General features: G+C 38.4%; 1 protein-coding gene across 3 annotated transcripts in view; it reads right to left on the reverse strand.

Annotated features, from left to right (window-relative positions):
- The window catches only part of Pigu (phosphatidylinositol glycan anchor biosynthesis class U), a 90,929-nt gene extending 83,859 nt beyond the window's left edge, over window positions 1-7,070 (reverse strand). For all 3 annotated transcript variants that reach the window (XM_046433315.2, XM_058575453.1, XM_058575454.1), the window contains exon 1: window positions 6,927-7,070. In XM_046433315.2, the coding sequence (XP_046289271.1) occupies window positions 6,927-7,056 (130 nt within the window). In that variant the 5' untranslated portion in view covers window positions 7,057-7,070. The remainder of the gene's footprint in view (window positions 1-6,926) is intronic.
- Window positions 7,071-13,945: the final 6,875 nt, after the last annotated feature.

Genomic DNA, 13,945 nt, shown 5'->3' on the forward strand with positions numbered 1-13,945 from the left:
AAAAATAAAACCTGAGAAAAGTTCACCAGAGTAACTGCTAACATTTCTGGCTTCATGGAATTATTATCCAATTATTACTAGGATAGTTGACCATAAGAGCTAATTAATGACGGCCAATTATTTTCAAAAAGTTGCGTTTTTGATAGACTCTCGACTTTTTTAAAAAAATATTTTGGTTTGGTTTTTTTCTTTTAGATAGATACAATACCTCTATTTTATTTATTTATTTTTATATAGTGCTGAGGATTGAATTCAGTGCCTCACACGTTAGGCAAGCACTGTACCACTACCGCTGAGCTACAACCCCAGCCCTGACTCTCAACTCTTACCTGATAATAATCCCATGAAGCATGAATTCTTATTTAGTAACTCGATATACTTATGTAATTTTCCTACAGATAACAACTAAAGTATATCATTTAGAATTATTCAAACATTATATCTGAGTTTCCCCTATCAAGAGCAAACACTGAGCTTGTTCTAAAGCAGTGGTATTCTTATACTCCTAGCTGAGAGGGTATTAAAGAAGCAGTCGTTCCAGTAGCAATGAACACAACTATCATCCAGATCTTGTTGTTTTGGTTTCTTTTTAATGTTTATTTTTAGTTGTAGTTGGACACAATACCTTTATTTTATTTGTTTTTATGTGGTGCTGAGGATCGAACCCAGGGCCTCGCACATGCTAGGCGAGCACTCTACCACTGAGCCACAACCCCAGCCCCAGATCTTGTTTTTTTAAAAAAAAAAATTTCCAGGGATGGGGATATAACTCAGTTTCTAGAGTGTTTTGCATGCACAGGTCCTGAGTTCAATCCCCAGCACCACACACACAAAAAAATTTCCAATAAAAGGAGCCAGGGTTCCTTGGAGAAGCAGCCAATTCCAGAAGTAGACTAAGAAAAAGACAAGCTAAATTTGGAGCATCTTCTGGCTCTAGAAAGTAATGATGTATTTAAAAAAGTGAGAGGGAAATATGTCAAAAGGACAAAGTAGCCAATCTGAAAGAGATCCCAAAGGCCAAAACCAAAACAATTTAAATGATAAAATAAAAATGGTATGGATTATAAAATAAACATCCATAGGTCCATACTAATGAAGAATGACTGAATAAATAAATGAGAAAGAAACCTTTGTCAGGTGCAGCAGCAGATGCCTATAATCCAAGCACCTCAGGAGGTTGAGGCAAGAGGAGTAAGTGTTTTTGTTTTTTAATTTTTTAATATTTATTTTTCAGTTTTCAGTGGACACAACATCTTTATTTTATGTGGTGCTGAGGATCAAACCCAGCGCCCCGCACATGCCAGGCAAGCGCGTTACCGCTTGAGCCACATCCCCAGCCCAAGAGGAATAAGTTTGAGGTCAAACTCAGCAACTTAACAAGATTCTGTCTCAAAATAAAAAACAGAGGACTGGGGTTGTGGCTCAGTGGTAAAGTACTTGCCTAGCATATGTGAGGCACTGGGTTCAATTCTCAGCATCACATATAAATAAAATGAATAAAATAAAGGTCCATTAACAACCAAAAAAAAATATTTTAAAAAATAGAAAGGGTATCCTAAAAGAAAATACCACACCCACTAGGCTACTTTCTGTGTCTATGGATTTCTTGGTCTGAACGCTTCAAATAAAGAGAGAATTGTACATTATGTTTTTTGATCACTGGCTCCCCTCACCTAGTATATTTTCAAGGTTCATACATGTTGTATCATGTACATGTACTACATTCCTTTATATGGCTGATTCAAAGCCCATTGATATATATATGCTGTATTTTTTTTCACTAATTCATCAATTGGGTACACAATCCTGACCACTAAGAGTAAGATAACCCTGAAGATTTGTGTACAAGATATTTTTTGTGTATGTGGATTATATGCTTCCATTTCTCTTAGGTATAGAAGGTTGTAATACTTGGAAGACATCGTTACTTTGATTAACATTTTGAGAAATTGATAGACTGTTTTCCAGTATGATTGCATTCTCTCGTTTCAACCAGTAAGGTATCAGGGTTTTAATTTTTCAGCATCCTCACCAACACTTGAGATTCAATTTCTTCTTGATTATAACTGTTCACTTTGACTTAAAGTAGTATCTTGTTGTGATTTGATTTGCTATTGGATTTGAGTATTTTTCATGTTAATTGGCTACTTTTTAATTTTCTTTGGAATATTGTCAATGTAGACTCATTGCCAAATTTTCATCTGAGTTATCTTTTATTATTGATTTATAACAGGTCTTTATTTATATTTTAATTATATATTTAAATATATTCTAATTTCCTTATTGGGTATACAATTTGCAAATATTTACTCTAATTTTGGAGGTTATATTTTCATTTTCTCAGTGTAGGATTTGTGACTCAAAATTGTTTAATTTTGATGATAGCCACATTATTTCCTTTGTTACTTAAGCCCTGGGATGTCTAAGTAGTCTGTCAAACCCACAATGAAGAGTATTTACCCTTTCATTTTACAACAAAGGTTTATTTTTAGCTTCACATTTAGGACTATGGTGCATTTTGAAACAATCTTTCTGTATGTTATAATGAAGTGGCCCCATTTCATTTGTATGCCTATCAGTGCTCCCTTGTCCCAGCACCATGTCTGGAAGATACCTCTTTCCCTGACTGAATTGTCCTGGGATACTTGTCAAAATCAACTGACTGTAAGTATGCACATTTTGGTATGAAATGACTTGAATCTATGGGTATATGTGGTATTATTTCCTCGATATTATTATCATTTTGATGTGTGAACATGTGCAACTTTTCATTGACACAGGTCTTCTTTAACCTAAATAAATTTTCAATATTTTCTTAAAAAAAAAAAAAAAATAGAAAGGATAGCTGGGCATGATAGTGCACGCCTGTAATCCTAGTGGCTCAGGAGGCTGAGGCAGGAGGATCACAAGTTCAAAGCCAGCCTCAGCAAAAGCGAGGCGCTAAGCAACTCAGTGAGACCCTGTAGCAAAATAAAATACAAAATAGGGCTGGGGATGTGGCTCAGTGGTAAAGTGCCCCTGAGTTCAATCCCCAGTATCCTCCCCCCACACACCCCCCAAAATAGAAAGGGTTAAGGATGTGGCTCAGTGGTAAAGCACCCCTGGGTTCAATAACAGTTGTGGGGGCTGGTGATGGGGGCACATATTATTAGCTATATGATCTTAGGCGAGTGATTTAATCTGTGCCTAAATTTTCTCATCTAGGACTGGGGATGTGGCTCAAGTGGAAGCACACTTGCCTGGCATGCATGCGGCCCGGGTTCGATCCTCAGCACCACATACAAAAACAAAGATGCTGTGTCCGCCAATAAATATTAAAAATAAATAAATTTTCTCATCTATAAAATGGGCTGAATAACAGTATTGGCATCATGGGCGATTTTAGAGTTGTTTATTAATATAACTAACATGCTTAGAACACTGCCTGACATGCAGGAGGCATTATATCAATGTAAATCTTTATTATTTGTATTAGACTGAGAAGCTAGTGCTTATATTTCATAAAAAAGGAAATTCATATATACATTTTTTGTTTAGTTATACTATCAAACTGATGAGTTTATAGAAATGGGTAAGAGAAAAGATCTCTTTTCTATTTTAATAAATATCTGTTATCTTTGCCTGCCTAGTCTCAATTTTCCCCTCTTCTGGAAACAGCACCCTAATTTTCCTTATAGGGTACTCCCTGTTTTGGGTGTACCAGCTGCCAGCACTGCCTCCTTTCCATGAATCAGGCTGACCACAGCAACTGGTTGAAGGATGGGTATATGACCCAAATCAGTTCAATGCGATTTAATTCCAAGGCTTTTGTTGTGTTCAATGAAGAGTCACTCTCTTTTCACTTGACTTGAAACTGAGAGGATATAAAGTCAGTGGCCACTCTTGCCAACACCTTGGAAGAACCTGTCTGAATGTAGCCAATGCTGGATCCAGTTAGGCCTGAAGTCAGGTCTATCCTTGGGCTGTTCAGTTATGAAGGCCAATAAATTCCTTTTTTATTGCAATCTGGCCAGTTTGCGTTGGGATTCTGTCATCTGCATGTGAAAGAATTAATAATATACTGACTTAAAGATAACAATCATCCCCTCCAAGTATACAACTTCTCACTTGTTCTCATTTTAAAAAATTAGCCCATATTACAGCCAACCAAAATCTATTTGGATCCAAGGCCCTTTCAAAGAACTGGTCAAAGACATGGTGAAACCGAAAGGGCTTTGGTATTTTGAAATGCCTGCCTTTTAGGGCTTAAGCTATCCCATTTAAAGTATACTTTGAAGACAAATGATACTTACAGATATTGTACCCTCCCCTAAAATAAGACAAATAATAATCCTGACTTAATCAGATCTAAATGATGGGTGATTACTAAATCTTTCGTCCTCTAGCCCTGCCACTGGCCACAAGCTCCAGACCTAACCTCTGAATTTTACACATCAAACACTTAACTGCTCTTTCCTTTCTGCCAGTGTCAGCACTGATTCTTCATAGTATCTAAACTTAAAAGCTCAGAATTAAACTTTTTGGCTTTCATCATCATGCTGAATTTCAACATGGATTATTTCATTTAATTTCCTATTTTATAGAGCTAGTTGGGGTGTGGTGACCGATGCCTATAAACCCAGCTACTCAAGAGACCAATGTAGGAAAAACCAGGATAGCCTGGGCAACTTAAATCCTGTTTCAAATTTTTTAAAAATATATAAAAAGAGCTGGGGATATGGTTCAGTGGTATAGCACCTCTGGGTTCAACCCCCAGGAAGGAAGGAAGGAAGGAAGGAGAGACAGGAAAAGAAGGAAATCACATGGCTAGTAAGTGGCAAGCCAGAGAAAGACCCTTCCCGAGATTTCAGAACCTATGCTTTTAAGCACCACACAACAATGCCTCATCTTTGGATCCTTTAATCTGCCTATCCTATAAAATAACAAATTTAATGCTATCTTTTCTTCCATACTTATTCAACATTAACTATGCACCTGCTCTAGGCCAGACACCAATGAACTTAGGCAGGAATAAAACAATGTCGTTGAAGAAGCTCACAGTGGAGGGAAAAATCAAAAAGAAACAAATAATTATAACATAAGATGAGAAATACTCTTAATAAGAATATGTCTAAAGGGTTAAGATTGCAGAAGAGGGGCTGGGATTGTGGCTCAGCAGTAGAGTGCTCCCTAGCACGGGCAGGGACCCGGGTTCGATCCTCAGCACCACATAAAAATAAAAGGCATTGTGTTGTGTCCATCTTCACCTAAAAAATAAATATTAAAAAAAAAAAAAAAGATTGCAGAAGAAGAGTGTCTGGTATCCACAAGAAAGCAGGATTCAATTCAGTTCAACAAAAATTACATGCAAAGATAACAAACCCAAGTTTTTTCCATCTCAGGTATGAACTATAACCATCTTTATCACCATTCACCGACTGGGAAACTTAGGCAGATTACTTCTTTCAATTTCAAGTTTCCTCGTATGTAAATGGGGGAAATAATACCATCTACACCATAGAATTACTGTGAAGACTAAATGAGAAAAGGCACATAAAAGGCTTACCATAGTCCTTGATACATACTAAGTATTTTTAGGAACTTCAATGCTATTCCTAAAACACTGGTTCATTTTACCATTCTCCATTCCAAAATGTCTATGGTGTAACATCAAAACATCAAAACTCTATATCTTAAAATTCTAGGGCTGGGGCTGTAGCTCAGCAGCAGAGCACTTGCCTAGCATGCATGAGGCACTGGGTTCAATCCTCAGCATCACATAAAAATCAACAAATAAAATAAAGGCATTGCGGCTGAGATTGTGGCTCGGCGGTAGAGCGCTTGCCTAGCACCGGCAAGAACCAGTTCGATCCTCAGCACCACATAAAAATAAAGGCATTGTGTTGTGTCCATCTACACCTAAAAAATAAATATAAGAAAAAAATTTTAAAAAAATAAAATTCTAGGAGAGGAAGGGAATTCTGGAGTGCTGGCTACATGCTGTACACGGTCATAAAAATTCACTGAGCTCTATCTACACTTATAATTTGTATGCTGTATGTTTATTTTACTTTAGTTAAAAAAAAAAAATCTTTACCTTTTTAATTATCAAACTCTGGACCCAACCTTACTTACTTTCTTACTTACTTTCCCCTCTTACTTTCCCATTTTGGACATTTCACATCCTTGAACATTTCTTGATTTTGTTTAAATTCTGCTACCTGGAACTCTCTTTTTCTCTAATCTTTGGCAAACCCTACGTCCTTCAAGAGTCAACGCAAATCCTCCATCCTTAGGAAATTGGAAAAGGAGGGGCAGTTTATTCAAGGCTAGAACACTAAGTAAAGAAATGGGAAGACACAGGATGAACACTTTGCCTGTGGCTCCTTCAGCCCAATTTCTGAGTCTCCTTGTAGCCACTAGTATAAAACAAAGTTTGATGAATAACTTACAGAAATAAGAAGAAACAGTAGGAAAAACTGCACTAAGGTCCTTGACTGGTCAGAGACGACTAAGGACATCTACAGACGCTCTTCCCACTAAGAGACTGGTCCCCTCATTCGGGTCCCCCGTCCCCTCCGCTACACTGGGTCACTACTAGTGATCCTGCTCCAAACTCGGACGCTTTTCACAAATTATGCTCCACACAGAATCCTCTTCTCTTATCCCAACCCTTCTACGGATCACGTCCTTGGGCTCAGAACAGCGAGTAGGGCACGCCCCCTCAGATACCCACCTCTAGGGTGGTCCAGCCTCTTGAGCCCAAACCTTATACCACCTCCTGCACATCCCCTCCGCTCCTCAGGAGCGCCCTCACATCTCCAAAGACCCCCTGAGCAGGTCAATTTCCTGAGAACCGTGCGGCCACTTCCCACCCGCCTCCCATTCACAGAGGCCGTGATAAGCTCGGGCCGGGTCTGGCCGCCCATTCGAGCCGGCGGTCTCACCTCTCTTCCAAGAGCTCAGTGGGGATACCACCTCCACCCGCTCGGAAATGAACTCGGCCAGACTGGAGCGGAACAAGGCCGCCCGCACAGTCACGGCCACCACCAGCACCAGGGCCAAGGGAGCCGCCATGATATCTGGGGCGGGCGCGCAGGCGGGAAGGAAAAGGAGGGGCGGAAGAGCCTGGCGATCTGCGCACCACCGTCTGTAGTTCCGCGATTGGGAGCGCGCCGCTGCTTCTGCGGGAGCGTCCAGACCTAGGAACTACGACTCCCAGGAAGCCCTGCGGTGGGAAGGGCCGGGCGACGGACAGCGGGGCGTATCAAATTTGGAGCAAGTGTTTGACCGACTCCCTACGATCACAGGTGAATTGTAAAACTTCGCAGGCCAAAGGGAAAGTTATCGTCCTGGGATTGTGAACAAGTTTTGAAGAGATGTTAATTTTACCCTTGTGTGTATGTTTTCATGTTAAAACATCTACTTTTTTTGTTTTACAAGAATGTTAAAATTTATTTTACTTATTCTGCAATTGCTTATTGAACGCCAGCTATCAGCCAGTCGCTGTATGAGTAGTAGCATTGATAGTAGCGGACAACATTCTGCACGACCTTGCTTCACCTTTCTGTGCCTCAGAACCCTCATCTGAAAACTCTGCTGGTTGTAGGCTCACTAGAGACGGCTGAAGAATGTTTAGAAAATTTGCCAGTTGCTTTTTAAAACACAGCCATTATTGAAAATGAAATGGTATAAACTTAGTAAACTAAATCACATTGAAAACAAGGGAATAAATAGTCTTAACTCGTTACTTCCGAATAGTTTTTACTACATACTTTTTCATCCGCGTTCTTTTTCAAGATTTTTTTATTTTAGTTATAGATGGACACAAAACTTTATTTTATTGATTTATTTTTATATGGTGCTGGGTATCAAATCCACTGCCTCACACGTGCAAGACAAGAGCTCTACCACTGAGCCAAAACCTCCAACCTCGTTGATGTTCTTGAGGTTACTTAACACTACTGTATGGGTGCTATAGTGAAGTGCTACTACTCTTCTCAAATCAGGTGAGTTACTTCAGGTTGTTAGTTTGAAATCCCTCCAGGTGGGAGTGTTTACACCAAGGAAATCAGCAAATACTACAAATCAGGGATTTGAGATTTGAAGAGCACATTGATAAGCATTAACAGCTTACCACTTCATTAATTAATGTATGAAAAGTGCTATGATAAGTGCTTAAATATTAACTTTATACCTAATATTAAATAAGTATGTGAGGAAATTTCAGATCTGTGAAGAAAATGAAACTGCATCATTGGGTAATTGTGGTTGAATATTTCAAAATAACTAGTAGAATTTTGAATGTTTCTAACATAAAGAAATAATAAATGTCTGAGGTAATGGATTTGCCATTTGCCATGATTTGATCATAACATTGGGTACATGTATTGAGTTGTCATTCTAATTCATAAATATGTAAATTACTATGTGTCAAATAAAAACAAAAATATATTTTAAAAAAGAAACAAAGCATGATGGGGAATAACTATGGTCAGGTATACATTTTAAAATATCTTTGTTTCTCCAAACCTTGGGATGTTGGAGATTATTATAGTGACAAAATTTGCACTCCTGCCTTTATGGAGCTTGGGGAGTAGTTGAAAGATATGAGAATCTTAAGAATAACAAATAAGGGGCTGGAGTTGTGGCTCGGTTATAGAGCGCTCATCTAGCGCGTGCCAGACTCTGGGTTCGATCCTCAGCACCATATAAAAATAAAATAAAGGTATTGTGTCCAACTACAACTAAAATAAAATATTAAAAAAAGAATAAGAAATAAAAGTAAAATTACAAGCCATGAATGAAGAGAGAGAAAGTAGGGAAGCAGGATACTAGGAGAAGGAAAATATTGGCCTTTCTGAACCACTGAGAGGAACAGGCCCCCTTTGGGGGAAGGGATTATGAAGGAATATATATGTATATAACTACTATTTGAGCCCTTGCTCAAAAGTGCCAAGCATACCACAGATTTTTCCTTTCCTTTTCTTTTCCCCCCCGTCCCGCCGGAATTGAACCCAGCAGCACTCAAACAATGAACCATATCCCTTAACCATTTCATTTTTTATTTTGAGATAAAGACTCATTAAGTTGCTTAAGTCCTGGCTAATTTGCTGAGATTGGTCTCAAACTTGCAATCCTCCTGCCTCAGCCTCCCTAGATGGGCTGATTACAGGTGTAATTACAGGTGTGCGCCACCATACCAGCTATACTGTACTCTTAATGCACATAAATTTATTTAATCTGTACACATTCCTTCCTAAAGATGTAAATGTTACTTAAAAGGGGAAGATATATGTATTACATCATGAGAAGCAGAAGTGATTAAAACACCATCCTCAAAGGGAAGATAGAACAAGATTATGCAATGTAAAATGCTTAGCACATACCCAGGGCTCCATATACATTAGATCATCCTAACAGATGGCTTAAAAATTCTTGTAGTATTATCTCTGTTTGGGAAAAACAGTGATTGGCCATTGCAGGTGAGACCCAAACCACCAGTTCCCAGTCTTAAGTGTACACAGAATGTCCATCAAGCCAGCAGTTCCCAAATATGAGTGTGTTGTATCTCAATATTTTAAAAATGAGACCTTTTAAAAATGAGACCTAAATGTAAGAGTTAAATTATAAAACTCATACAAGAAAACAAGTAAATCTTGGGGCTGGGGTTGTGGTTCAGTGGGAGAATTCTTGCCTAGCATGTGTGAGGCCCTGGGTTCGATCCTCAGCACCACATAAAAATGAATAAATAAAATAAAGGTATTGTGTTCAACTACAACTAAAAAATAAATATTGAAAAAAAAACAAGTAAATCTTAATAACTCTGAAATAGGCAATGGTTTCTTAGATACAACACTAAATGTACAGGCAAAAAATGAAGAAATAAATAAATTGGAACTTCATCAAAATTGAAAACTTGGGCTCCAAAGGACAACACCAAAAAATAAGAGTGCACACAGAATGGGAGACAATATCTGCAAATTATATATTAGGACTTATTCAAATATATAAAGAACTCTGACAACTCAGTTGTAAAAAGACAAATACCCAAATGAGCAAAGGATTTGAATAGACCCATCAGCAAACAAGATAAACAAATGACCCATAAACATAGAGAAGAAGGACTGGGGCTGTAGCTCAGTGGTAGAGTGCTTGCCAACACATGTGAGGCCCTGGGTTCAATCCTCAGCACCACATAAAAATAAATGAATAAAATAAAGGTATGTCCATCTACAACTAAAAATTAAAAACACATGAAAAGATGTTCAACGTCATTGAAAAGTGGCAAAATGCAAATCAAAACCACAAAATATCACTTCATACTCTCTATGATAGGTATAATAAATAATAATATGATAACAAGGAAGTGGAGAAATTGGAATCCTCTTACACTGCATGTAGGACATAAAGTACTATAATTCCTTTGGAAATGGTTTCGAAGTCCCTTAAAATGTTAAACATAGGGGCTGGGGCTGTAGCTCAGTGGCAAAGCACTTGGTGGCAAAGCACTTGCCTAGCATGTGTGAGACACTGAGTTCGATCCTAAGCACCATATAAAAAATAAAATAAAGGCATTCATTCTGTCCATCTACAACTACAAAAAGTTCTATAAAAATTGTTAAACATAGAGCTGGGGATGTGGTTCAATGATACAGCACTCACCTAACATACATGAAGCCTTTGGTTCAATCCCCGGCATTGCCACCTCCTCCCTCCCAAAAAAAAAAAAAAAAAAAAAACTTAAACAGAAGTACTGATACATGCTACAACATGCATGAAATTTGAAAACATGATGCTAAGTGAAATAAGCCACACACCACTAATTATATGATTTCATTTATGTAAAATGTACAGAATAGACAGATCTATAGAAGAGAAAATAGATTAGTGATTGCCTAAGGCTGGAGGCGGTTAGGGGAATAGAAAATGGGAAATGACTGCTACTGGTTATAGAGGGGTTATTTGGTTTTTTTAGGTACTGAGGCTTGAACCCAGAAGCACTTAACCACTGAGCCACATCCCCAGTCCTTTTATTTTTATTTTCAGACAGGTCTCGCTAAGTTACTTAGGGCCTCTAAATTGCTGAAGCTGGCTTTGAACTTGCAGTCCTCCTGTTTTAGCCTCCTGAGCCACTGGGATTACAGGAATAGGTCACCATGCCTGGCCCAGAGTTTCTTTTTGAACTGCTGAATGTGTTTTAAAATTAGATCTGGATGGTTGAATTTTTCAGTCAATATACTCAAAAACATTGAATTATACACCTTAAATTCATTAATTTTATGATGTGTATTATATCATCAATATCATTTTTTTAAAATAGCATCAGAATCAGTTGGCAGATGTATTTTTGTTGTTGTCATTTTTATTTTGAGAAGGGGTCTTATTATGTTAACCACAGAACTCCTGGATTCCAGTGATCTTCCAGCCCAGCCTCCCAAGTAGCTGAGTCTATAGGAAAGTGCCACTGTGCTTAGCTGGAAATGGGTTTGTTGTTCCTTGTTTCTATTTAATTTCCCCTTTTCCTTCCCTCTGTTTTTTGTTTGTTTGTTTGTTTTTTAATATATTTTTAGTTGTTGATGGACCTTTATTTTATTCATTTATTTATATGTGGTGCTGAGAATCGAACCCAGTGCCTCACATATGTGAGGCAAGTGCTCTACCACTGAGCCACAACCCCAGCCCCTGTTTGTTTGTTTGTTTGTTTGTTTAGATAATGTTTCCCTAAACTGCCAAGGAACTTGGAATCCTCTTGCCTTAGACTCTCTAGTACCTGGGATTACAAGTGTGTGCTACCATCTCTAGCTCAGGAGATGTATTTTTTAAATGTAAACTTCCTTTTTCTGTCCTAGAGACTATGACTATTCCCAGAAAACTTCTTTCTTTATCTTTCCAGGTAATTCTTTTTTAAAAAAAAATTTTCTAATTAGTTATACATGACAGTGAATGCATTTTGACATATCATACATAAATGGACTATAACTTCTCATTCTTCTGGTTGTACGTGATGTAGAATTACACTAATCATGTAATCATATATGCACAAAGGTTAATAATGTTTAATTCATTCTCTATTCTTCCCTCTCTGTGTAATCCAAATACCTCTATTCTTCCCTAGACTCCCCGCAACCCCGGCCGTATTGTGAACTAGCATCCACATATCAGAGAAAACATTCGGCCTTTGGTTCTTTGAATTGGCTTATTTCACTTAGTATAATATTCTCTAGCTCCGTCCATTTATTGCCAAATGCCATAATTTCATTCTTTAAGGCTGAGTAATATTCCATTGTGTATATATACCACATTTTCTTTATCCATTCTTCTGTTGAATCTCTGGGTAATTCTGATGTTAGTGATTCAGAAGCCATATCTTGAAAAACATGACCCTGAAGATATAGGTATTCTGTAGCTTAAGCAACAAAAAGATGAATATAGTAATAAGATAGCAAGTACCGGGCATGGTGGCACACGCCTGTAATTCCAGCAGCTCAGGAGGCTGAGACAGGAGGACTGCAAGTTCAAAGCCAGCCTCAGCAACTGTGAGGCACTAAGCAACTCAGTGAGACCCTTTCTCTAAATAAAATACAAAATAGGGATAGGGATGTGGCTCAGTGGTCAAGTGCCCCTGAGTTCAATCCCCGGTACCCACCCCTACTGGCAAAAAAAAAAAAAAGAGAGATAGCAAGTATTGAGTTTTTACAATGTGTTAAGTACTATGTTAAGTGCTTCACATATACATGGACTATTATAGGTACTATTAATTATTATTTCCCTATCACTACATGCACATGAGAAAACAGAGGAACAAAGAGTTTTAGTAATTTATCTAAGATTACATGGCCAGTGCCAGAACCAGGATCTGTAGGTAAACTCCATATATTGTGGTTAAGTTGCCCTGCCTGAGAAAATGAAAGGAATTTGAGTTGGATTGGGTTTTTTTTTTAATATTAATTTTTTAGTTTTAGGTGAACACAGTATCTTCAATTTGTTTTAATGTGGTGCTGAGAATCGAACCCAGTGCCTCACGCATGCTAGGCGAGCATGCTACCACTTGAGCCACATCCCCAGCCCCATGGGTTGGATTGTTTTGTTTTAGTTGAGGATGGAGGGTAGAGATTAGAAAGGAGACAGAGCAAGCAAGGTAATTCTCTCCTGAGAAACCAAAGGTCCCAGGTGATTTGTGGGTTATCTAAAGAAGAAGAAATAGAAGAGACTCTGAGATATTAAGTGAACAACTGTAAGCCACACGCCTGGGACTGGGGTAATTTTTTCTAACTATTCATTGAGTACCAGAGAACCAATTTCCAGATTCTATGCTAAGCTATGAATGGTCTTATCCAGTATATTTCATTGATTCCAAATACCAAACTGATTCTGGCTGTTTTTAACATAAGAGCAGTTAACTAGAAGGCTATTAGGAAGCTCACAGGGTCAAGAGAAGATTGGGGTAGGAATCAACACAGGGCTGTTAGAGACCACCTATCAGGTTAATCATTCCACCACCAGAATGAATGAACTTCAACCAGTTTTAATGCACTTGCATCATGCTATTCGAGAGTCAATGTTCAGCCAGGCATGGTGGCACATTGCCTGTAATCCCAGTGGCTCAGGAGGCTGAGATAGGAGGATCCTGAGTTCAAAGGCAACCTCAGCAAAAGCAAGGCGCTAAGTAACTCAGTGAAATCCTCTGATACAAAATCGGGCTGGGGATATGGTTCAGTGGTCGAATGCCCCTGAGTTCAATCCCCAGTACAAAAAAAAAAAAGAGTCAGTGTTCTTGGAAAGAGCATGAGATTGCCAAGCAATGTGGTGCACACCTGTAATCTCAGCTACTCAAGAGGTTGAGGCAGGAGGATCACAAGTTCAAGGCAACTTGGAGCAATTTAGCAGGAACCTATCTCAAAATAAAAAGGGCTAAGGATGTAGCTCAGTGGTAAAATACTCCTAAGTTCAATCATCATTACTA

Source organism: Marmota monax, unplaced genomic scaffold (assembly GCF_021218885.2).
Source record: "Marmota monax isolate L192 unplaced genomic scaffold, Marmota_monax_Labrador192_F-V1.1 WCK01_AAM20220418_F8-fsc00014, whole genome shotgun sequence".
In the NCBI taxonomy this organism is placed as follows: domain Eukaryota; kingdom Metazoa; phylum Chordata; class Mammalia; order Rodentia; family Sciuridae; genus Marmota; species Marmota monax.